The sequence below is a fragment of the Schistocerca piceifrons genome, chromosome 3, assembly GCF_021461385.2.
Source record: "Schistocerca piceifrons isolate TAMUIC-IGC-003096 chromosome 3, iqSchPice1.1, whole genome shotgun sequence".
In the NCBI taxonomy this organism is placed as follows: domain Eukaryota; kingdom Metazoa; phylum Arthropoda; class Insecta; order Orthoptera; family Acrididae; genus Schistocerca; species Schistocerca piceifrons.
The window spans coordinates 370,296,117-370,323,781 of record NC_060140.1 but is presented as its reverse complement, the minus strand read 5'-3'; the positions used below and the strand labels follow the sequence as shown (position 1 = coordinate 370,323,781).

Sequence of the window (27,665 nt, the reverse complement as noted above, 5' to 3'; positions counted from 1 at the left end):
TATCCTGCTTATCGACACACTCCTTCAAAGTACTCAACCCTTGCTTTACAGCATTAAATTTAAAATTGCACAAATTTTCAAAGGATCGTAACTTTTCTTTAAGCTCTGATTCTACACTATTACATTTGTCTTCAGTATCTAATTCTAACGTGAAAATTATCATTCTGCTTCTGACTAAAGTCGGCGAACATTTGATTTACATGAATGGTCAAAGAACTAGCCAATTCATTCTTTAAATCTAATTTTAAATTCTCTACCTTACTATTTAAGGTGTTGAATTCAGTCTTTAAAGTGTCCATGCCTTCGCATAGATTATGAAATTCTTTGCTTTGTGAGTCGACTTTGGTATTTAACAAATCTATATTTGCTGCTTGACTTCTTAAGGTTTCACTTTGGTTATTTAGTTGAGAATGTACTGGGTCTATTTTTTCACCTAGAGATGCATTTTGAGCACTTGAAGCTGCACTTTGGGCTTTGATTAAATTTTCTATGTCGGCCCATTCTGGCACTTCCTTACTAACTCTTGACTTTCCTCGGCTTGTTGTACGTTATCCATATTCTTGCAAGCTTCATCCTGTAAGCATTTAACTAACTTTAAGTATGGCAACTACAATAATAAAATACACTGAACAGTTTGTACCACTTTTTACTGAAACAATAAAGTTTTGTTTTATGCTCACCCAGTGGAGAATTTTCGCTACATCGGCAAGAGGATGCGGAGGCAGGTCAGCACTGGTGAACAGCAACTGGTGCCAGCGGCATCAGATGTTGGTTTCCACGTCTGCGTCCCCACAATGTATATGAGAGCTCTACACTCCTCGCACCAGATCTTCTTAATCAAAGTGTTGTAGGCGTTTTTCTTCTTAGAGAAACACAATGGAATCTTCTTCTCTATTTTTCAATTCAAAATTTTGTTCCTTTATATACTTGAGCATGTTCCGTTGTCTCGTAGTAGATTCTTTGTCGTATTTGGTTTAGTTGCTATGGCAACATACAATAGCTTCTTTCCTCGTTTTTTGGTCTTAGAATTCCTGTATTTTCAGTCCTTTCTCACTGGTCACCACATTCTAACATTTTAGACAACGATTTAAAAAGCCTTCTCTTCTAAAACTGTGCTCTTTTGGCAACACCATCAGTATATTTGGACTCCATGTGCAATAACAAAGTCACACTTTCAATATAAATATATACTGTTTAGTAAGTCTCTCGTGTCTCCAAATATCAGAAACAAACTAATATACATATAAGAGAAAGTTGGCTTAACACCATGTCCATTCTCAAGGTGAATCTTAATACACATCTTCCCTTCAACAATGCTAAGACAAGAGTTTTTCTCAAGAGTACCTTCTCAACTGTTTTTGTTATTATAACAATGTTCGCTACTGACACAATTAGCACAGAATAGCATAGAAGCTCCATGGTTCTTCTGTACTCTTGCACTAAAACTTCCATGGATCGCCCGACAAGTACTTGTCGTTGCCGTTCGACCGCCAAGTCTACATTATTCTCATGACTGAATTTCAAACCTGCACACACAAACATGTGATGTACAGTAGGTAGGATTCTATCATCCCACACTCACTTCTAAAATATCGTGTGTTCGACATGGTAGATGGCTGATTCTAGAATTTACACAGAAATTCTCGACACTACAATATGATTTCCATTCAATGCTGATTTGTGGTCATTGTAAATGTTAAATACACATAACTCATACACATACACAGTTCACTTTGAGAAGGAAACATTTAATCCAATCTTCAGTTTTATAATAAAATTAAAAATCGTAAGAATTCTGCATTTCTTTTTATGTTACACAATTGCTCAGCCTTAAATATTCATAGATTCAATCTTTCTCACCACAGTCACCATGTGAAATGTGATTCATGTACTGAATATTCAAAACGAAAATGATGGACATTTGCTTTTCAGTAAATCTATTCTCCTCTGGAGTGTCAAAAGTGACCATGTCAATACGCATCAAAATTGAACTTACTCTGTTTTGATTTTCAACATTTTCAATAATAAAATTGTCCTTTAATCATAATGAATTAGTGTTTTCTTATCTTCTGAATTTATTTGCTTCAAGTAACTTCTGTCATTCTCAAATCCTACAGCAACAAACATGAGATATCGAACCTGTTGGTTACCAACTAAATGTTTTCCAAGCATGTTGTTCTATATACTAATGTCCAATGCTTAACTGGCTAAATGCATGTTTGCTTTGTGGACACCCAGTATCCATTGCTGAGCATACTCTACATCCAGTCTCAAGGGATCTGAGTGTCTGCTACCAAGTATTAGCATCCCAGAGCTATCCTTGCATGTGAGCACCCTTCTGGGCTGGGACTTTTATTGTATAAATGAGTACAGATATCTGGTTTGATCAACAGCTAAGCTTGTGCTAAACCAAAACATTTAGATTAAACATATCTTTTTGTTAGTATCATTCTGCTTCATCTTAATCTAAGCACATTGTGATGACGTACTATGAGGTTCTCCTTGGTCCTCCATGTGGTACTGGTGGCTCCATGCAGGACCTGCTGTGAAGCAGGAATTTCTGCTGTCAGATTCCATCCACTGCATGCTGCTGAAGGAGTACCATAAATGAATAATGAAATACAAAACAAATATTTGAATATATAGGGAATATATCATCTACATATTAATAAGAGTCTTGTCTAATTTAATTATTATTAAAATTATAATGAAAGTAGTTGTACATACACTTACTCATTAATAGAAAATTTTGCACCTCTAATCATTTATAGAAAATTTCGCACCTCTAATGTTTGAAAAAATTTGTGAATTAAATTAATTCTGATTCTGTATCCTCAATAAATGTAGCTGCTTCATGACCAAATCGCTCGTATCAACATGAACAACCTCAGAGGAACTATCCTGGAATTTACCTTAGGTGATTTAGGGAAATCACTGAAAAGCTAAATTTGTATGTTCAGCCAAGGATTTGAAGCAGTGCTGTTTTTCTCATAGGAGGCTTTTGTCTCTCACGACAACCTCCCATATCTTGTCCACAAATAAATCCCTTGGGTAGTATCTTTCTCTCGTCTTCTTACAAATAGCGACACTGCTTTCCAGAAACTAGGCAGAATACCCCCTCCTCCCGCCCCTCCCTCCTTTTTCACAAAGTTCTACTTACTTCTCAAATGGCCTGATATAAAATGGCATTTCAAAAAGTAAGTTACATATTATTAATGCAGGTCAGATAACTTTTATTAACTATAGCACTACTTGTCAAAGTGACACACACATGTCACTATTTTTCAACATGGGCACTGTCTGTAAGGGATGGCCAGAATGTTTTACCAGTTGTTCAAGTTCTTGATGATAGGAATCTGCTCCTTGCTCCATGAGTATTTGAGAACTGATGTGTGAACATCCTCATCATTGAAAAAACCTTTTTTTTCGAAGATGTTCTTTAGCTTGCTGAAAAGATAGAAACCATGTAGTTCAAGATCTATGCTGTATGACAGCTCGGGATCATCAGTGTTGTGATTCCTTGGCCAAATTTTTGGCACCGTTTTATGTTGGCTGGATGGACATTGAATTTGATCCATGTACCATCAGATTTAGACGTTTTGCCCACAAGATCATACTGCACTGCATACTTCAACTTTGGAGTGTGTTTCCAGTTGACATGCCAGTCCACTCACACACTGTGAATACACCTGTCATCAGTACAGCAGCAGGACTGTGTCTTCAGGAAACATGAACATATATTGTCTTCTGGTACCCTTGTTAGGCAATGATCTTAGTGTGGGACAACATGTGTTATTTACTTTTTGAAAACCCTACCAAGGCTTTATCAAATTGAGATAATCCCTGTCTGATATCCTCTCCACACCAACCACTTTCACCTTCCATTCCTCTCCTAACCCCCATAACAGCCTTATTAAACTATATGACTTTTTCAGACAAACATTCTCATTCCAAGGTTCCTACCTATGCAGTTGTTCTCACTGCAAAACATGTGCCATGCACCAACACACTACCGTTTACTTCAGCCCACCACTGGTAAATCCTACAGCAACAAAGACAAAGGGACTTGTGATATAATCATGTTATATACTAACTAAAATGTTTTCTAAACATGTTGGTCTATATAGTAATGACGAATACTAAACTGGCTGACCACGTGTTGGCTTTCTGGACTCCTAGTATCCATTGCTGAGCATACTCTACAGCAAGTCTAAAGGTATGTGAGTGCCTGGTAGATAACATAGACTATTCAAATTTTCCTACCAAGTACTAGCATCCCAGAGCTGTGGAGATGGGAACTTACACTCCAACATATCCCTGCATATGAGCACCAGTTTGGGCTAAACCTCCATTAACATACAATTGCTCCTTTTATTTTAAGTATTTATTTTATAATTTTTATTAATTTATTTAATTTTCAATTATTTTTGTGCTCCTTTTTATATTCATCCCTCTCTGCACCCCATTCTCCCTTTTTCCACATCTCCTTTATTCCTCAATTTGTACGACCAGACAAGAATTTGACCCAGTCCTGTTATTCTCATAAGAGGTGATAACTGTAATTCTTGGATCTACTTGACCTGCCTCTCCTTTGTGACCTTCCCCAACCTATATCTCTTCACCACATGAGGAAGAAGAAAACAGTTGCAAAAGCTCGGATAGTTTTTTGTTTTTCAGCAGTACATTTTGCCCTCTGTGATGACAAGAGCTAGCCAGTCACTATGTCTCCAAATTTTGTATGTCGCCAGGTTTATTACTGAATTACAGCACTCTAAAGATCCATTCAATGTAGTACTCATTTAGATCCATTGATTTGGTTGTTATTTCTCACATTATGCATGTAGTCATTTCTTCTTTTTCTGTGACTTACAAATAATGTTTATAAGCATAGCTAATTTGTAGACATATTTGTAAGTTTTCCATTGTCCTGTAGTATTATGAGAAGCTCATGTTTCTTAACTGACGAGATTCTTATGTTTTGATTGAAAAGTCCAAATGTATTATGATTGTTACCTTTGGTAGTGTGTGCTGTTGTTTTTAATTTCCTTACTGAGTGTTGCAACCATACCTGTAGTTTATTCGACACCTCTCTTTATCAGAAACAAATGAAAACATTACACGTAGGTCATGCCATGTTTGATGCTAAGTGGGGGAGTGGAATATCAGTCATACCCATACATAATTGCCCCACTATGGTGAGTGAGTCTTGAAACTCTGCATTTGCACATTCAACAGAAAGTTTACCCATATAGTTCAAAGAGTGACAACTTCTGCACTACCAAAGCTAATCATATCTCCATCCCAGTAGGTTGCTTCAAAATATCATGTGTGGAACAAATATAAGTTGGCCATTTCTTACCTCTATGTGGCAGTTTTCACATTTGTCCATTGTGGAAACATTTTTGCCAAGACATAATTTAGTGATGACTGTCAACAGGGAGTTACATGTATACAACTTTTTGCTGTTTTATTCAGTCAGAAATGACTGACTTATGATTTTTATTTTATGGAAGGTGCATCTGTATGTGATACACAAATAGTACTGAGTTCGCTAAATGTTTGGTTACTAAATATTTTTCAACAACAAAATGATGGTTCTCGTATGTAATATAACTGTTATATCACAGTGACTGCCAGAGATTAAGTTAAATTGAAGTACATTGCTGTGGCTGCTTCTGCATATTAATGTGTAACTGGGATGCCCTTCATGAGTGAAGTGGCAAAATGTTGTGTGAATGAATTAATGGAAGGAAGTTCTGCTGTTCCTGTTTGTTCTTATTCAGAATGTCCCTAATAAAGTTTGAAAATTTCTTTTTGTATGACTACTGCTGTTTTTAGCAGATGTCTGCTTATAACATAGCCATACAGTGGGGCTGGGTTCAAATCCTCGATATGTCAAAGATGTCAGAGATTTTCTCTGCTTGGAGACTGGGCATTGTGTTAACATCATCACCATTTCATCATCGTCGATATGCATGTCGCCCAGTGATGTGTCAACTCAAAAAACTTGCAACTCGGCAGCCAAACCCTCCCGGGTGGGGACTCCCAGCCATCAATGACATATGACCATTTCATTTCTGCTCAGATGGACTGTGCAATGTTGCACTGCATACAGTAGTTATTTGTTGGCATGCCAGTATTCTATAAATTGTTTACCATTATAGTTTATTTTCTTCTGCAATTACCAAACCTTTCACAGGAGAGACTTCATTCAGTCTTGCTTCCAAGAAATATGTGTTTGTGACCACCAGTTTTTTGGAAGCTGAACATCGCAAACATTATCTTATTCAAATTTACAAGTCCTATTGTGCATGGAGCCACACTGTATTATCAGTCGAAATGAATTTGGTTCTTCCATGTGTTTCCAAATTGTTATTCATTTACTAATGTCATATCACCAATGCGAAGTGTTTTCTATTTATTCTCAGACTGCAAGGTGCATAGAAGAAATAACATTTTATTAGCCTTATAATAAGGTTTTCTCCCCACTCCTTTTAAGACTGGAACTGGGGAAGGATGACTGATTACATGCTTCTTTGAATGAGCGTTTACTACTGCAAATAGGACGTCATAGCTCCTGTTGTATCACTATGTTTTTCATTAATTTTGTGGAGTGGGGTTGTTAAACCATTTATTGAACAGTTCAGACATAGCCTGATTGCTTTGTGTGATGTGTCATAGCAAGTAATTCCAAAGGAATGGTGAGGTTGAGTAATAGCTTATTTTGTGTGATGTCTCAGCAAATTTTCAAAGAAACAGAGAGATTGATTAAGCTATGACCTTTGCCTTTATTTTTTTTTTTTTTTTACTGTCTTAATTGTGACATTGCTGTGTGTTTGAACTGGGATGTAATTGGCAATAGGTTTTGTGTGTGCAAAACTGTGATGAGTAGTTGGTAATTTCTATTCTGTAATAATTTCTTTCCTTCTGTTTAGGTCATTGGTTCATCTCTAGAATGGCTCCTTATAAATACAAGAATTTGGAAGATTCAATACAAAAAATTTTGAAAGGGACTGTGACACTTAGTGATGAAGAAAAGAAGAGATACAATAAATATCTGAAAGAGGTATTATTCCGAAGTGTTTTGCTATCACTGATTCATTTGTACTATTTCTACTCTCTTGTTCTGATTGTATTATATATAAAATATAAGTTAACAGTAACAAATAGTTCACATATATCAGTTTACAGATCTTTCATATTTCTCTGCAGCATTCCTTTGTAACAATGGGTTGGTCATCATCATATCTTAACAGACAGTAAATTAACATTCCTTTCAGTGGAAGCTGACAGCAGCTTGAGACCAATAAAAATGCTGAAACTTGGTATTTATCCATTGTTAGCAAAGAAGAGATTGAGCTTGAGCCACTCTTCTATAGGACACTGAACCGTAACATAAATCTGTCTTGTTATTCATTATCTGTAATGATAGGTCAGTGAGAATAAATTCATATTGGAGGTGACACAACTTCTAACAAGTTAAAAAATCTGTGTACATTTTTTTATATGAACCTATGCATGTTTCAATGTATTGCATCAAAAGTGCATGAACACATGATATTGTGTATTGAACCGGGGACCTAGAAATGACGGAGAGGCTTCGTCCCCACCGTAGCCCGCAGTGGTTCACAACCCCACAACAGGCTACAGCAGTCCACTCACCCCACCGCCAACCCACACTGAACCCAGGGTTATTGTTTGCTTTGGCCCCCAGTGGACCCCCCCCCCACCCCCACCCCCACCCCCACCCCGGGAACATCTCATACCAGATAAGTGTAACTCCAAATGTTTGCTTGGTAGAGTAATTATTGTGTACGCTTACGTGAAGACAGTGTATGTGCAGCAATTGCCGACATAGTGTAACTGAGGCAGAATGAGGGTACCAGTCTGCATTTGCCAAGGCAGATGGAAAACTTCCTTAAAAAGCATCCATAGGCTGGCCAGCATACCGGACATTGACACTAATCCGCGGGGCAGATTCGTGCCGGGGACCAGCATGCCTTTCCACTTGGGAAGCAGAGCGTTAGACTGCGTGGTTAGCTTGGCGGGCAAACACATGATAGTTATTACATGTTATAGGAAAAGCCCTATTGCATATTTGTACTGAATGCCACAAGAAATTAATGGTTTGATGAAATATAAACTGATATTGATAGTGTATGTGTGAAGTGATAAAGCAATTGATTGCTAAGAACAATAAAAAGAAATCTGAATAAATGGTCAGTTTTTTTAGAGTTATAATTTTCTGAGAACCAAAGCGAACATCTTTAAAATCAGAAATTTATATTGACATTGGTTTCATTGTTAGCTTTCCTCTTGTATTTATTGTCTCACTTGATGACTTCCATACTTCTAAGTGCCTTTCTTTCCCAAAACTTTTCTATTCTTTCAATAGGGGAAAGAACGAAATTTACAAATTCACATTGAGAGCCAATACGTATTAACGTGCTGTTTGCACACTACTTAAGAGGAATCTATTCTCTCTGTCAATCCTGTTATCTGCTAATATAATCTCTATTGTGTTGTTAATGTCAAAGTCTCAATATCAAGACATGCCAGCAACTGTATGTGTGTCCTCATATTTTAGCCATGCTTCGTGGGTAAACAGAGCTCAGCCACTTTGGTTTTGTGTACTTTTTGAAACCCCCTGTGGTGATAATGTTCCATAAACACGCCTCACACATTGAAATGAGCACCACTGCTAGTGGGTAATGTTTTTCCGAGAGAAGGAGTAGTTACCAAATTGCTTTGAGAAGATAAGGATTTTGTTACTATACCAGCACTCCTTTAATGTGTATGTTACACTGATGAGATGAAGCATTACAATCACCTCCAAAATAGCCTGTTGGTCCACCATGGAAAGCAATAAAGCAGTGATTCTGTGTCATGTGGATTCATCAGGTCCTTGGTAGGTCTCTGGAGATATGTGGCACAAGATGTTTATACACTAGTCGCGCAATTTCAGTAGGTTACAGGTCACTAATTTAGGGGCTCAGGGCTTGTGCCCAGTGGTGTCCCAGGCTTTTTACATTGGATTCAGATCAGACAAATTTGATGGCCAAGGCAACAGATTGGTGTTTACTGTCATCCTTCTCAAACCACTGTAGCTTGTAGCTTTGCCTTGTGCTGTGGACAGTCATGCTGCTGGAAGATGTTATGCATCTGGGAAGTCATCAAACTTGAAAGGATGCAGATGGTCTGCAGCAGTACCCATGCAGCCCACAGTTGTTATGCTGCTTTCAGTTACCACAGTAGGTCCTCTGGATGCCCAGGGGGATGTCCCCACAGCAAAATGCTGCCCTACCAGCCTCCGTCTGTGGCACAGTGTATATTTTGAGCAGCCATTTGCCTGGAAGGTGGGGTATCAGAATACACCCATTGACTTATTGCAGCAGGAAACATGAGTCATCTGACCAGGAATTACATTTTCATTGATCCTTGGTCCAGTCTTGATGATTCTGAGACTTCTAACATTGTAATTGATTTGATGATTGGGCCAACATGGTAACACTTAGGAGTCATCTGCTATGGAGCTCCATGTCCAGCAATGTGCACTTAATGGTGCACTCAAAACACTAGTGCCTGCACCAGCATTGTACTCTGTCATCAGATCTATACTGCGTACCAAGTAAGCATCCAATCTCCACATTCTGTGCAGAGGTGTAGATGTCAAAAACCTTGCCTCCTTGTGGTTTCACCACTCTTCAACTGCTTTCCATATATAACCACAACACTTGCATGCAGGCAGCTGACCAGCTTTGCAAGGTGTTTGTTCCAAAGTGTTGAGCCATAACAATCTGCCCTTTGTCAGATTTGCTCATATCAGTGAATTACCCTATTTGCAACCCATACCACTGCTAGAAAGATTTTTCATTCATCACTGGTACACTTATACATTTCCTTATCTTGCCATGTGCCTACAACACCACCCTGTGTCATTAAGTTTCATAGTGGGCAGGAGTCAAAATGCTTTAGCTCATCAGTGCATGTTAGGAGAATGGTTTGTTTACTTGATGACCCTGGTTATTGAAAATTACTGAGCAATACCACTGTTAGGATAAGAGCTAAGAGCACCTCACTTCTGAAAAAGAGCACGTTGCCTTAAAATGTGATCAAAAGAATTCATCTGGGAGTGACTGTTACACTGTTCCACCAATGTTATATGCTTAAAATCCAAAAACAAGGAGTACCAATATGACACATTCACAACACTCTGGGTGCAACCACCTAAACCTTTGTGAATTATTAGTGGTGGTTCTTTGACCTTTTATCAGAAAATATGTTGACCATTTTTATAACTCACTAGAATTCGTATGGTGGCTAAAATCCTTGTTCTTGAGTGTATCAGATCATCTGGTTAGCTTTATTGTTATGTTTCTTTTTATGTGTGTTTCACATGAAGAATTCTTGACCTTAATCAGTGAAAAATTGGATGTAAAAATGATGAAGCTCAATGTTCATGTGCTGACTTCCATGGCCTTTTAATTTAATGATCAGGTTTTTGAACAGATAAATGGAATGGTTGTCGAGAGTTCTTTATCATCCACAGTTGCGAACTTCTTTACAGAAGATTTTGAGGATAGGGTTCTGAGGACAGCAGGTTGGAAACTAACCTTTTTTTTTAGATACATGGATGACACCTTCATGGTTTGGCCACACGATGCCTCTTTATAAGTTGCAGGAACACTTTAATTCTCTTCATCACAGCATTAAGTTCACAATGGAAGTTCAAACTGATGGAACATTCCCTTTCTTTGGGTTTTTTGCACACACCAGCTGTTATCTGCTTGCAGTGAAATGCCATGCTATGAATCTGTGCAATGGGCTCCTTGAGATGCTAGCTTGAAGAACATGTGTCATCAATGATACTGACAGTTTGTGTGAAAAAATAAGCACCTAAAGTCTACACTGAAGCAGAATGATTTCCCTAATAAACAGATTTGATGCATCTCATAGTTTGGGCCCTACCTGAAGCACAGGAAGCGCAATGTAAACCAGTTGCTTTCCTTCTTTGTGCTCTCCAAAACTGGGACAATTTTAAAAAGATTTAACATTAGGATACTGTTCCATACTCCAGCCCAGATTAGGACTTGGATCAGGCTCTATTAAAGATGATTTGGAACTTAGCATACCTGGCATGTACAAAATTCCATGTTCTTGTAGCAAAGTTTAAAAAGACCAAATTATTTGTGTGGCCCATAGCAAGTGCATTGTTCAGCAACCAGATAAATGTGCAATGGCCAAACACTGTTTAACTGAGAGACACTGAATTAAATGTGAGGGTGCCCAGATAGTTGCTGCTGTGTCCTTGTATTAAGAATGTGTCCTTGAAGAGGTGGTAGGGTTATCAGATAAACATTGTAGTCTCAAGCTGTAAAGTAGATATTAGTACTTGTGGGCAGAATGCGTAAGTGAATAGTCACCAGAAACATACTCTAAGTGCCAAACAAAGCTCAGCACAGGCAGCCTAATACAGTCCAACAAAAAATATAAAGTTGTCTTCATATGTGTGGGGGCAACATTCTGTATGCAGCAAATTAATGAAAGAAGGAACATTACAGGAACAGTAAAAAGTTTTTTGCAGGATCTGAGGTAGTGATAAGTGAAATTGTACACCGAATGACAGTGAGTGGCGGCTACATAAACAGGGTAAACAACTGTGTTTGAGATCAGTGTGACACTGTGTAGTGTTCTTAGACCTAAAAACAATTGTAAAAATTTTTATGGCATGGGATGTTCTACACTTGAATAGATTGGGCTCTAAAACTTGTAGTAATGTTTCATGAAGACATGTGAAATTATAATTATTAAAATAAGAGAAACTATTGTTTGTTGAAAAGGGAGAAAATTTGAATGTGTATGTGGGAGTAATGGTAACATTAAAGGATTCAGAATATATTTATTTATTTATTTTGCCATCCATGGACATTTTAAAATGTATGGATGTTGTCAGTTTGTGTACATTCATATAATTTATACAGTTGGTTGTTACATATAGTTAAACATTGTGACATACAAGTTATTTACAATCATTTTTACTCCTTATCAAAATGTTACATATAGTTAAATATTGTGAAACAAAGGTTATTTACAGTCATTTTGTACTCAGGAATTGACTTATAGAGTAAAAGCAGTGTTCCTGCATAAAAAAATTAATATTATTCCTAAAGCAGTACATGATATCTGTTTCTTTTATTTTCTGCAGCAGTTTATATTACACCTTCATACAAGAAGCTATTTTGAGTCTTATGAAACTGCTATTTGTGTTATAATTTTCTATATTTTTCTTGATGTACACTATGGTTTGGAATATAAATTCACAAGGAACAGTTAGAATTTCTAACATTTTGAAAATTACTCTGCAGTGGCCTGCTTACTGATTTTCATTATAATTCTTACTGCTCTCTTTTGCATTTTAAATACTGTTTGTAAATTCTGAGCACAGTTTCCCCAGAAAATAATACCATAACTGATTGTTGACTGAACATAACTAAAGTATACAGTTCTCAAACATTCATTACTGCACGCGGATACAAGGACTGTGAGTGCATAACATGTTGTGAATATCTTTTTTGAGAGTTTCACAGCATGTTCATTCCACTTCATTTGGCTGTCAATGTGCAACCCTAAGAATTTTGTTGTAGGTACATCATCTATTGAGATGTTATCTAGTTTTAAATTTAAGGGACTCTGTTTTCTGTTCATTCTAAAGCATATTGTATTTGTTTTCTTTATGTTGAGAGTTACTTTGTTTTCCTGAGACCATTTGTGAACATCCCTCAGCACTTCAGTAGAATTCTCCAGCATTTGTGCTGGTGTCTTACAGGTGATACCTATGTTGCTGTCATCAGTAAACAATATCTTCTCTCCATGGGAAATCATTCATATACACCAGAAACAATACTGGGCCCAGTACACTTCCTTGAGGAACCCCAATAGTGATATATTGTGGATCAGATATATGTTTCTCAATGTACTTTGATCCACTGGAGACATGTGTGATCTCTACTGACTGTACTTTGTTTTCTAGATATAAACAAAACCATTTGAGAACCACTCCCCTTACTTCAAGTGCCTCTAACTTATGTGACAGCTTCTGGTGGTCATCTGTATCAAATTCCATAGACAAGTCTAGGAAATGGCCAGTTACATAGCTGTTCTGATCTAGTGCTTCTAAAACTGTTTTTGTAAATTATGCTATTGCAGATTCTGTACCTCCACCAGGCCTGAAACCATGCTGGTCATTGCAGAGGAGGTTGAATTTACTTAGATAGTTCATAAGCCTGTTAAGAAAAATTGTAGGGCAAGAGCATAGAGGTGGCTTCAGGAGGAGAATTTTAAGGAAAGAAATAGAATTCAGCACCTAAATTGAGGGAAAAGGACCTAATATGCTGATACATGTTGAATTCTGGCTAGCATGGGATATTATGGACAGGAAGTTTTGTAGAGGATGACATGGATTCGGAAGTGATAGAGGGACCAGAGGTGGTGGGGTATTTGTTTTAGTGCATGAAGCATGTACATGCCAACAGACGTTTGGTGATAAAGGCAATGAAATCTTTGAGGTATGAATCAGCACTTGTAGAGGGGAAAGTCAAGTGTAGCAGAATGTGTAAAGTGAGAAACGGTGTGAAATTGTAGGTGAGAAATTGTTGGATTGTGGGTACTTGGCTGAAAAGAAAGTTAGAAGTGAAATTATAGGGTGAGACCTAAAGATGCAAAGATGCCAGAACTACACTGGGAAGGAAAGGTGAACTCACTTGTATATAATGAACTTCTAGCAAACAAGATGAGTTAGGAAGGGGGCTATGAACAGTTTGTTACAGGAAATACATGGGATGATAATTAACCAAATGTTTTTTGTGATAAAACTTGGTGGAATATAGCAAAAAAAAAAGTATGTAATGTAATGAAGATCATAAGTGATGATTAGGCTGTCGTAGGTGATGTATGCCTGGAGAGCACAAAAAAGTTGTTTCAGTATATCACAAAGCAAATGTGGGAGAAATAGAAAAGTATTTATTTGAGATATTCAATCAGTGACTAAATATAGGAAAAGACATGAACTCAGTGCCATCAGATCTGAAGTACATTTTACTGGAATGCAAAGAAAAGCATGTTCCATGAAAAGTCATAAAGCAATCATCAGACACAGTTTATTTCACTAGGGCAGTGAGAATGATAAAAAGGAATGTGAGAATGCAGCAGTATAAGATCAAGAAGGGAAAAGATAGCATGACTTTCTGGAAGCCCTAAAGAAGGAGTTAGATCAAGTTAAGAGAGAAGCAAAGAAAAATTATCTGGAGTAGCTGATTGTAGCATGGTAGGTTTGCCAAGAGAAATGAAGAATGTTTGGACATTTAAGAGGCCATGAAGGACCACAAAGGATAGTTTCAAATATTCAAGCAGTGAACAAAATACTGCCAAAGGATGAAGAAAAAGCAGACTATCTAACCAGGAATACAGTAGTATAGTGGGTAAAGGGCAGGAACAAGGAAAGGATGTAATCAAAGGGTTCATGTTTAATAACAGGGAAATATAAATATAGCAGTAGCTATAAAAGCAACAGGACCAGGGAAGGTAGCAGGGATAGAAAGAATATATGGAGAAATATTAAAAATCATAGGATGGAACATTGTGTCTTACTTAAGATTCCTATTTGGTATCTAAGTAAGTAATATTGTGTTCCCAGGTGAGTGGAAAGCAGCAGTGGTAACCTACCTATACATACATAAATTAAAGCCCCATGGTGTGTTCCCTCTATTTTTTGGCTAATCTCAGGAAATATTGTAGGGATTTTGATCCGATTGTGACTAACAGATAGACTAATTCATAAGGAAGGTTTATGTATATAATTTATAAATAATTCATGGACATTGGCTGAACTATGATGAATTATCGACATTTACCCTCCTCTCTCCCACCAGGCCTCCCCATCATAATTAAAACATAGTGCTGCAGCCAACATGGCTCTAGAGGGCATGAAGCTTGACCAAAACCACTGCTGGCCCTGCCTGGTGGTGTAATGGTAAAGCACATGCCTGGATATTAAAAGGTTGTGGAACTGAATCCTTGGTGGGCCACCCATTTCTCGCTATCCATTTCAACATCTATTCATCTATCAATGATCTGGGGGTTTGCCAGAAATGAAACACAGTTCAGGTCCCACTTTAACCCATAACCCCCTTTCCCCAGTTCAATAACTGATTAGGAACATATAGATTGCTGAAGTGATGTCCCACTGATATACTTGCTTTAGGCCATTGAGCACATGAAATTATTATTACCAGGATCCATGCATATATTCCCCTTATATACATAATATAAATTAAAATTCTTTGCTACTTTTTTTACATCTGTATGTGCAGGCTAATCTCAGCAACTACTGTAGGAATTTTGACTCTGATGCCAGGCTGCCACTGAAGTCGACAAGTTCTGTGGACAAACTAATGTTATGTATTCCACATTTAATTTGTATTTGAAATGACATCTCATGGCAATGATAGGAACTGTGAGCTATTTCACTGCTAGTAGCTGTGGGAGCAGGGCCCATCAGTGATTTTCAGCTAATGGTCAACTCTTACAGCCAATATCTATATTACTAAATGGCTATCCCAGTTGAAGGTACAAGATTCATGGTTTATGTTGCAGGTTGCATATCTAACAGATTCCAGGGGCAACAAATATTTGATTTTCAGTATTTTGCATAATTATTGACCAAATTAAAAATTTAAAATGCTATCACAATCTACTCATTAAGAGGTGCAATCTTAAGTTAAAGTTTTAATGCAGTAAGACACATATTATAGTTAGAAACTCTGCATATGTCTTAAGGCAGCATAACTGATGGTGTGCAAATTCCTAAACTATATTCATTCAGTATCTGACAATGAGAGTGCTTAGTGTCTTGCAACAAACTTAACACATGATTTCAAACTTTCACAAAACTCTGTCTTGCTGACACCCCCCACAAAACGATGGCATGAAAACAGTTTTTTGCTTCCTATACTTTTGCTGTTGTGCAATAAAGCTCCTGCACCAAGGATGATGTTTTAATTTATTAATTCTTTATTACTAACTCTATTCACAATACATTTTGCAGATGGTATCTGCACATGCTGCTGAATGTACCTGCAAAATTATATAATTTGATCGCACGTAGTACAGGAGCTATGTTATCATAAGCACTGAGGTGCATGAAAAACTAGCTTTTGGTTGAAACAGGGTGCGAGGTACTCAGACTATACTCATCCATTGTGTGATAATTATCGCACTTAGTGATTTCCAACAAACTTTATACATTCATTTCAAACCTGTTCTAAGTTTTCTCTTGCTTAAATGCTGAATGTCAAATGATTAACACAATAAGTCATTTGTAAAATAATCAGATGTTTGAAGCCATTTTATTCAAGTGAGTTTGATTCCTTTAAAAATCAGTGGGCCAGTCCTCCCTGCCAACAAATGAGTGGTGCTTGTCTTTACCAATCACATGTTGTTGAGAATGCATAGGAAGACATATGACAAAGACTCGTCACTGATGGAGTATATAAGGGAAGGAAATATCATCAGTACAAAATTAGGTTGAAGTCATGGAACAATACATACTTGTAAGTTGTTAGAGGAGTAAAGGAATAGAGGAATTGCCAGAGGCCCTAAGTCCATTCCCAAAAAATGTCACTGAATTTAAATACCTGTCTCAAAACTGGAAAAACACCAATGATTATGGACTATAGGAGAAGGGTAAATTTATGCAAAATAAAAATGTCCTGTTCATCACCTTGGCAAAAGACATATTTGTGAAAAGCTGAAAAAAATTATTTACCTTGTCTTAAAGGGTTTGTGGTGCAAAATCCATTGCTTCCAAAATCTAAATTGAAAAATTAATGAAGTCTCTTCCTTGCAGATTTTTGATGTGCTGGAAAATGAAATGAAGAAAGACCCAGCTTTTAATGCACTTTTTCGACAGAAACAGTATGTTGGAAGCTTTTATGAAAATATGAAAATTGATATGCCTGATGAATTTGATATTAATTTTGAATTGTGTCTTCCATCATACATTGGCTTTGTGGAGGTAAGTGGGATGCATGAACAACTAGATAATATCCATTCATAGCTATTATCATGCTAAAGTCTGGGAGTATATCTTATCAATAATGAGAGCAAACCAATGGGAAATGTTGCATTAATAATCAGTGGAATAGTGCTGTGTGGGAAAAGTTCACTTCATTATGAATTAGGTTAGTAACTGTGTTGCCTAGAATGGTTTCAATTGTTCTGGTACTCAAAGTAAAAGGCTGCACCATGTCACCATGTACATGAACATACTGATTTGGATTCCTTTCAATGCTGTGATGAACCATTGTCACTGCACACTGTGGTCAATTAAGTTCATATGTGTGAAGAACATAATCCAAATCCCATTTTTTTGATAGTTCTTTTGAAACTTACCATTAGCAAGCTCCTTCTTTTCCTGTCTTGAGTTCAATAATAAGAATTATTAGAATTAGTGGTGGCCGCTTGGGGTGTCAAATCGACGGGGGAAGCCAAATGCAAGATTTGTATTCAGTGTATATCACAGTTAATAATTAAAACTTACACAGGTGAAAGTGTAAAAGTGAAAAGGGGTCTCTATGATGTGGCAGGTAAAATGTGCCACTTGATGTATATCCAGGAGGGGTGCCCTGCAGGCAGCACTGGTTTGAAAACATTTTCCAACATGAGTATTTTTCATTGCCCCCCCCCCCCCCCCCCCCCCCCGCCTGAAATCACTCCAACACTTACAATCACGCCAGTTTATATCACTAATTGTGATCTTGTGTTTGAACACCCCTTTCAGCTTCGCATCACAAGCTGCCGCTACTAATTGTGGTACATCCTGTATAGAAAACTTAAGAGTTGTTATGCCTCTGGGGCTGTTGTCACCTATTTTGCTATCTGCGAAAATAATTTTCCAAGAAATTTTGTCAAGAAGATTTCCAGAGGAAATACAGCAGGTAAACCTCAGCATGCTGCTATATGGTTCCATGGGCCTCCTTGGTTAACAAAGAACGAAACACAATGACCATGATTTTTACAGATGAAAGACCTATCCTTGCCAGCAAAGAAGAAATTAACAGACTACGTCTTCATGATAAAAAGACAACATTCCCTATTTTGATAGTTTCAAGTATAGTAACTACTGTACTAGAAACTGTTGTGAGTCTCAGTCTGAGTACTTTTCCTTAAATAGCATATAATGAAAGAAAACAGGACAACATCAGATTTACAAGAATTGCTTACTGGATTCACGTTGTCCAAGAGCATTTTGCAGTTGAACTGCATGCTTTGTGCAACAACTTGCCTGTGCCACAAAATTCTAAGATAGCTCATTTCAACCCATTTTTGGTAATGGTCTTATGTGTCTCACTGCCTACCTTGCAAAATAGTGAAAGCTCATTTTGCTCAACAAACAGAAGCTCCATTTCCAACTGAATGGGTCTTACCATTGAAACCATTTGAAGTCACAGGCATCAGATTTGCTGGCCTGTTATAGATCAGAAAAGAATAATAGCAACATACAGTGAAAGAAAAACTCATTCAGATATAATATCAGTCAACTCAGATATCCCACGTGGCTTAATCTTAGGCCCTGTCCACTCTCGCTTTTTATTAATGATCTTCCAAAACACCTGTCATCTTCATTATCTACTGATGGTACAAACCTCCTCTCCTGTGACATCTCACCACAGCAGATGAGAGCTAGCTTAATTGACAGCAGCGAAAGACTCCTGTTCTGACTCTGTGCTAAAAACCTCTTAGTTATTTAATATGGTGTAACTGAATTTGCATCCTTAGGTAGTGTCAACCCTGTTGGAGGTAGAGGAGCAAATGTAGGATTGTCAGGGTGGACATTGTGACCTCCTCATCCTGAGCGGTAAGCAAATTCAAAAATGCTCGTGTTGCAACCAGACATATATGGTACTCCAGTGTTCAAGGTCCAGGTCCATGTCCTGAGGGCAGGATATCTACATCTACATCTACATCCATACTCCGCAGGCCACCTGACGGTGTGTGGCGGAGGGTACCTTGAGTACCTCTATCGGTTCTCCCCTCTATTCCAGTCTCGTATTGTTCGTGGAAAGAAGGATTGTCGGTATGCTTCTGTGTGGGCTCTAATCTCTCTGATTTTATCCTCATGGTCTCTTTGCGAGATATACGTAGGAGGGAGCAATATACTTCCTGACTCTTCAGTAAAGGTATGTTCTCGAAACTTTAACTGAGCTACTGAGTGTCTCTCCTGCAGAGTCTTCCACTGGAGTTTATCTATCATCTCCATAACACTTTCGCGATTACTAAATGATCCTGTAACGAAGCGCGCTGCTCTCCGTTGGATCTTCTCTATCTCTTCTATCAACCCTATCTGGTACGGATCCCACACTGCTGAGCAGTATTCCAGCAGTGGGCGAACAAGCGTACTGTAACCTACTTCCTTTGTTTTCGGATTGCATTTCCTTAGGATTCTTCCAATGAATCTGTCTGGCATCTGCTTTACCAATGATCAACTTTATATGATCATTCCATTTTAAATCACTCCTAATGTGTACTCCCAGATAATTTATGGAATTAACTGCTTCCAGTTGCTGACCTGCTATTTTGTAGCTAAATGATAAGGGATCTATCTTTCTATGTATTCACAGCACATTACACTTGTCTACATTGAGATTCAATTGCCATTCCCTGCACCATGCGTCAATTCGTTGCAGATCCTCCTGCATTTCAGTACAATTTTCCATTGTTACAACCTCTCGATACACCACAGCATCATCTGCAAAAAGCCTCAGTGAACTTCTGATGTCATCCACAAGGTCATTTATGTATATTGTGGATAGCAATGGTCCTATGACACTCTGCTGCGGCACACCTGAAATCACTCTTACTTTGGAAGACTTCTCTCCATTGAGAATGACATGCTGCGTTCTGTTATCTAGGAACTCTTTAATCCAATCACACAATTGGTCTGATAGTCCATATGCTCTTACTTTGTTCATTAAATGACTGTGGGGAACTGTATCGAACACCTTGCGGAAGTCAAGATACACGGCATCTACCTGTGAACCCATGTCTATGGCCCTCTGGTCTCGTGGACGAATAGCGTGAGCTGGGTTTCACACGACCGTCTTTTTCGAAACCCATGCTGATTCCTACAGAATAGATTTCTAGTCTCCAGAAAAGTCATTATACTCGGACATAATACATGTTCCAAAATTCTACAACTGATAGACATTAGAGTTATAGGTCTATAGATCTGCACATCTGTTCGACGTCCCTTCTTGAAAATGTGGATGACCTGTGCCCTTTTCCAATCCTTTGGAACGCTACGCTCTAGAGACCTATGGTACACCGCTGCAAGTAGGGGGGCAAGTTCCTTCACGTACTCTGTGTAAAATCGAACTGGTACCCCATGAGGTCCAGCGGCCTTTCCTCTTTTGAGCAATTTTAATTGATTCTCTATCCCTATGTCACCTATTCCGATATCTACCATTTTTTCATCTGTGCGACAATCTAGAGAAGGAACTACAGTGCAGTCTTCCTCTGTGAAACAGCTTTGGAAAAAGACATTTAGTATTTCAGCCTTTAGTCTGTCATCCTCTGTTTCAGTACCATTTTGGTCACAGAGTGTCTGGACATTTTGTTTTGATCCACCTACCACTTTGACATAAGACCAAAATTTCTTAGGATTTTCTGCGAAGTCAGTACATAGAACTTTACTTTCAAATTCATTGAACGCCTCTTGCATAGCCCTCCTCACACCACATTTCGCTTCACGTAATTTTTGTTTGTCTGGAAGGCTTTGGCTATGTTTATGTTTGCTGTGAAGTTCCCTTTGCTTCTGCAGCAATTTTCTAACTCGGTTTTTGTACCATGGTGGCTCTTTTCCATCTCTTACGATCTTGGTTGGCACATACTCATCTAACACATATTGTACGATGGTTTTGAACTTTGTCCACTGATCCTCAACACTATCTGTGCCTGAGACAATACTTTTGTGTTGGGCCATCAGGTACTCTGTAATCTGCTTTTTGTCACTTTTGCTAAACAGAAAAATCTTTCTACCTTTTTTAATATTTCTATTTACAGCTGAAATCATTGATGCAGTAACCACTTTATGATTGCTGATTCCCTGTTCTGCGATAACTGTTTCAAATAGTTTGGGTCTGTTTGTCACCAGAAGGTCTAATATGTTATCGGAATGAGTCGGTTCTCTGTTTAACTGCTCGAGGTAGTTTTCAGATAAAGCACTTAAAAAAATTTCACTGGATTCCTTGTCCCTGCCACCCGTTATGAACGTTTGAGTCTCCCAGTCTATATCTGGCAAATTAAAATCTCCACCTAGAACTATAACATGGTGGGGAAATCTACTCGAATTATTTTCCAAATTATCCTTCAGGTGCTCAGCCACAACAGCTGCTGAGCCAGGGGGCCTATAGAGACATCCAATTACCATGTCTGAGCCTGCTTTAACTGTGACCTTCTCCCAAATTATTTTCCATTTTGGATCTCCGTCAATTTCCTTCGATACTATTATATATATGTCAGATCCATGGTCCTCAGTGACAGGGTCCCAGCTGTGGACAGTGCAGATGTATCAGAGCAGCGTATTCTATCAGAGTAGGCAGCTCGGCAGCAGCTGACCACTTAGTCAGTACTGGTAATGCAACCGTACTTCACAGCCAGATGATGGATATGTGGTGTTACTAGCTCCTGGCAATGGCTTGCTGCAAAGGTGGTGTCATTCAGGAACCTAAAACTGGCCTCTGATATCTGGCTGGCAGTATCTGGTGACAATCAGTCATTAAGTGAGTGGTAGCTAAAAGGTCCCCAGTTCAGTCTTCAGGACCATCAGTGCTAAATACAGGACTGTATGGGTTTTGATCTCATTGAATGATGATGTCTAATGTGAATGGCTGCATGAGGGGATGATGATTGAGTGAAGGTGTTTTTCTGGACCATATTTCAGTAGTCTTTTACACTGGTTGCTGACCCAATAATCTTTGCTTGCTGGGCAGGCGCTATTTATATGTGCCCTCATCCAGTGTGTTGTAGTGTACAGCCCCAGGTGGCATACAGTCATAACACTGAAGTGGCATTCCAGATTTCAGTAACACTGCTGTTTGCCAAAAAAAGGCCATCCCTATCTGCTGAGGCCTGGCAAGTGGCATAATGCTGAACCAGCTGCCTGCAGGAAGCTACGGCACTTGTGCAGTCAGAGGAGCTGGCTAATAGTGTTAGAGCCCATATGGTCTTATGCCCACACAAGAAACATACAACACATACAGAACCATTAGTCACAAACAATGAAGTTATTAATCACATCAGCGGGACTAAATTATGTGTCCTGTGGACAGCTAACCCACTAGAGAGAAATGTCCACAGAGATAGACAGAGAACAAGATGAGTAGCCTTTGCTGTGCCTTTAGAGTTCTGTGTGAAATGTGTAACTTGATTGCCATTAAAAATGTGTACTTTGCTCTGATTAACTCACTCATTTAATGTAGCATTCCTTTTTGGGGTTAGGAGACAAGAAAATATTTGTCATATCAAGACGATAATATTCTGGCTCGGGCTGCCGGAGTTGGTGGTTATGTGTGGATGAGGTATGCTTGCTTGTGTTCATCAATGGTATGTGTTTCTCTTTTGCTGATGAAGGATATGGGTTTTGTTTCATAATATGATCGCTATCATGTGCACTCACCAAACCAATCTTCATAGAACTGGTATTAGTACCTGTACAATGCATATGCATCTTAGGTACTGTTTAATTTGTAAATAAGAATCTCCATCTCTGTGGAACAAACATCAATGTGCCTGGTCACCACACTCATGCTAGTAGTAACATTCATTTGATAAACCAGAGACTGAGTATATGCCTTGACAGCGTGAAGCACATAGGCAGCATTACTAAAAGAAACTGTCTTGACCAGTCAAAAATAATAACATCTTCAGGAATAATGTTACCATTGTAATGTTCTAGCACTGTTTATATTCTGTTGTTGAAATGAAGGAGTCCAGTCCATGTCAAATTTAACTTTAATTTTGTCCACAGTGTAATGATCTTGAATTTTATGGTAGTTAACTTATGCTGATATGTGTGGTTTGACCTCTGCAGCACATGTATATGTAAATACTATAATAATGAAATGAAAAGATATGTGTACTTTGTCTTTACAATGCATGTATATTTTAAGAAATGTAACCACAAGGTATAAATTTCTTCAACAATTCCTATAGCTTTAATTTCACACTATATGAAGAAAATGATTTTGTGGAGAAATAAATAACATAAACAAATATTTGGCAATCAAATGAAAGTGTTATTTTGTCATTTAGTTGAATTACAATAAATTTTGCTACATTACAATGAGTTTACAGAATTTATTACAGTGTAAATTATTTAGGTTGTTTTATCTCTCAAAATCATATTTTCTGTTACAAGACAAGCTTTGGACTGAAAAAATGCATGTGGATTTGGTACTTCATCAACACACTGTGCCAGTCTCTGTTATAATATCTAGCTGCAACAGTTACATTTCACTACAAAAATTAAACATCAAAAGCACGTTAGGAATTAAAGAGCTGTTTTAGTGATTTAACCCACACCAGAGCTCTTCTATTAAACATCTCACATTACTGTGACCTTCCACAATGATCGCTTGTGAACCAGGTAACTAGTGCTTTGAATAAACTGTACAAGAAAATCTAAATGAAATTGGGAAACAACTGATTGTAAGTAAATTGCTTAGTGAAATAGAAAACAGGCTTCAAGAGTTAAATTCACTAACCTGTTTATGGACCATTCAGAGGAAACCTCCCCAGCCACCTAGAACCTCTAACCCCTTGTGTGGTTCATTGATGATATCTTCATGATTGGAACCCAGGTCCAAGACAGCCTATCCTCATTCCTCCACAATGTCAACATCTTGTCTCCCATTCATGTTACCTCATCCTCTTCAGCCCATTGGGCCACCTTTCAGGACATTGACCTCTAGTTCCCTGATGGCTCCACTCATACATATGTCCATATCAAGCCCACTAAACATCAACAGTACCTGCATTTTGATAGCTATCATCCCTTCCTAATTAAAACATGAGTTCCACATAATCCACATGTACAGTGATGATAATGCTGTTGAAATGCTGTTGCAACAACTAGAAGTGGTATTCTTTTGATGGCAGCTCACAGATTCCTCAAGACTTTAAAGTAACTCTGTGCATTCATTGTTGTGTTGTGTAATGGATAAGCAAAATCTTGTAACAGTCCCAGAAGATGGTTTCCAGAACTTCCCGTCCCAGATGTGTGTCTTTTTATGGGCACTTGTGTCAGGTTTCTTCCACACCATACCCTGACATTTTGTCTCAGGAATCGAATGCTGGAACTAGGTCTGATCCCCAGTGACAAGCCCTTTGAAGAGCTGATCGGCCTCTCTCTGACACATTTCCAGAAACATTCTCACTGATTCCATCAGTTGCTGCCTGTGGACAACACTTGGCAAATTTAGTGCCCATCTCGCACAGACTTTGTTGTAGTCTGTCAGGAACATGGTGATTTTTCAGGGACAAGTAGTGGATGAGGATCCAATTAAAGCCTGAGTAGGTAACTGCATTAGCATGTTGTCAATGCTAATGCAACTACCTTTCTTCACAATATTGCAAATCGCAATAATAGCACCATCACATGTTGCTGCAGTGGGCGTCCCTGGTGCTGTTTGTCATGAACATCTTTCCACCCTTCCACAAACTGTACATGCCAACATCAAACTATTTCAGTGCTGATACAGCATTCTTCATACATGGAGGTTAACGCGTGATGGATATCAACAGCGGATAGTTATTTTGCTGTGAAGAAACAAATGATAGAGCACTGGTCACAAGTGGATACACTTTGTGGTGGTATCTAATTGTTAGCTGGCAGTGTACTGGCAAGATATTGCAGTATGCATTGTAAGCCAGTGTAAGCCAGTGTGACCATTGTCAACCCATACCTCAGCAGCCCGTACAAGCATAGCTCATGTACACTTGCCCACTATCTCATGGTGCTAGAGAATTTAATATAAATACAAAGAGAAGAATGTGTCAAATTATGTAATCCATGAGCTTTCAAGGTTTGACATTTTTTTTTTTTTTTAACTGATTATAAAATGTGAACTATCCCGCATGTTTGCTTTAAAGCAAATAGAGCTTTCTTAGATTCTTGTGTTTCCCGCATATGAGTTATTTTCAGTATTTAATTTCCATGTTTAAATATAAGGTTAATACATTTTTATGGTATGCAATGTTTACAGGTTTGTAGCAGTGAACACCCTGGTTTCTGTCAGCTCCGACTGCTCGAAAACACGTCATCAGTGCCTGACACACGGTAAAATAATGTTTATGTTTTATTAAATAATCTTTGTATGATACTCAAGAGTTATTATTTTGTGTAAGTGTTACTTTATTTTTCATTGTTAAGCCTGATTGACATTGTACAATTCTTAGATTATTTATTTCATGCAATAGATGTCATTTATATCTTAATTTCTGTAAAATTTGGGTCGCAGATAGGTACAACAAAAAGAATGTCACAAACACATGACTGCAATCTTAAGTAGTGGTTTCAGTTGCCTGAGACTGCAGTCATGTGTGAGAGTTGCGTTTGCACATATGTATGTGTGTGTGTGTGTGTGTGTGTGTGTGTGTGTGTGTGTGTGTGTGTGTGTGCATCATCTATTGTTGACAAAGGCCTTACTGGCCAAAAGCTTTATTTGTGACAGTCTTTTTGTTGTGCCTATCTGCGACTCGGCATCTTCGTTATATGGTGAGTAGCAACTTTCCTTTTCATAATATTGTTACATTCCATCTTGGATTTTCCATTGTTTGATTTCTGTAAAATTTTAGTTTCTACAGAAGAATATTGTAATTTTGTACGATCTGGTACTATAGACCATTGGAATCCTTTTTGTTGGGTGATCTTTTATTATTTAATATTTGGTTATATGATTGATGATCTGGAAGAGGATTTGTTCAGTATAAAGTTTCATATAGAACCAAAATTGTGATATTTAGAATCATATCTTTGGTGTAACTTTGGTCCAGTTTGAAGAGTTTACGAATTACAAAATGTTTGAGCAACACATTAGTTGCAAAACTTGTCCATAACTGCTAACATTTTATTTGCTACTGCATTCAAAGTGTTCTGTTTTTAAAAGATTTTTAACCAGTACTCTCATAATATTGTGTAGCTATAACATTCATTAGTTGATTTACAAAAATTAATTTGGCACTTTAAAACACGTCTGTCAAGATTAATATCTTGTATGATATATTGCCAACCCAGTGAGATGGTTTACTCTGAGATGTTTGAATTTTATTTTTAATTACTGGTACACTGAAGAAGTTGGGTTAACTTCAACTGACTGAATGTTTATGATACAGATTCTGCAGCAATGAGAGGGGTACAGCAATCAAAGATACGTTGGAAAGTAAAGCAGAAAATGTTTTTAGTGGTTAATATATAGAAAGATGTAGTGAGTTAAGTTTGTACCATAAACCTTTTACTCTGAAGTTAAGACAATTTTTTGAAATTCAGACTTAAAAGCTTCCAAGAGAATTATTGTTTCAGTTTGATTTTCATTCCAACTGACTGTATGACAATTTAAAATTTAATTTTAGGGGATGTGGAACTTCTGAAGTGGTAGCATGTTCATACTTAAAGTAGTTGTCAGATAACAATAATAGCAGCTTTTTGATATTGCAATAAAGAGCTTTCAATATTTTATAAGAGGAATTATGAATTTTTGCTCAATTTAGAGAATAAATAGCAACTAATTAGTTTGTACTTTTATAAAGAATGCATCTTCACCTAATCTCAGTCTCTGATATAGCACCAGGTAAATCATCATTCACTGAACCACATTTAGTAACTTAATATTTAGCTAATACAGTAGTGTTTCTGACCGTAAATGGTCTCACTTTCAAGGCAGTTGACCACTTCAAGTACTTAGGGAGTCTTTTTAGCAGAGACAATAGAGCAGAAATAGAAATAGATGCCCGTCTAGCAGCAGCTAATAGAACTTTTTACAGCTGTATCAAAATTTTAAGGATGAGATCACTTAGTACTGAATTCAAAATCCGTTTTTATCAGTCAACTATTGTACCAGTAGCATTATATGGATGTGAAGCTATTACATTCAGAAAAAAAGATGAAGAAAAACTGTTGATATTTGAAAGAAAAATACTAAGAAAAATATTTGGACCAATCTTCGATGAAAATGTCATGGAGTGGAGGATAAGGAAAAATGAAGAACTACGGGAGCTGTACAAACATAGTACCATTGTGGAAATGTTAAAGAAGAGAAGACTGAACTGGGCTGGTCATGTAGCAAGGATGCCGGAGAACAGACTACCCAAAATAGCATCCACTAAGAAATTAGAAGGAAAGAGAAGAAGAGGAAGACCTCGAATTAGGTGGATGGAGAATATCCGGGAAGATGCAGCTAGGATGGGCATCAACTCTGATTGGACAACAATTTCCCTGGATAGAAATAATTGGAAGAGGCTCGTAGAGCAGGTGTATGGTCGATAAGGCCTTAGCCACGTGTAAAGTAAAGTAAAGTAAAGTAAGTAAGTAGTGTTTCTAACTACATAAAAGT

At 37.8% G+C, this 27,665-nt stretch overlaps 1 protein-coding gene across 1 annotated transcript in view; it reads left to right on the top strand.

Annotated features, from left to right (window-relative positions):
* LOC124789625 (cyclic GMP-AMP synthase-like receptor) overlaps positions 1-27,665 on the top strand; it is a 285,521-nt gene that overhangs the window by 65,465 nt on the left and 192,391 nt on the right. The window contains exons 2-4 of the mRNA XM_047257043.1: positions 6,936-7,066; positions 16,904-17,071; positions 25,320-25,393. Coding sequence (XP_047112999.1) covers positions 6,956-7,066; positions 16,904-17,071; positions 25,320-25,393 — 353 coding nt within the window. The 5' untranslated portion in view covers positions 6,936-6,955. The remainder of the gene's footprint in view (positions 1-6,935; positions 7,067-16,903; positions 17,072-25,319; positions 25,394-27,665) is intronic.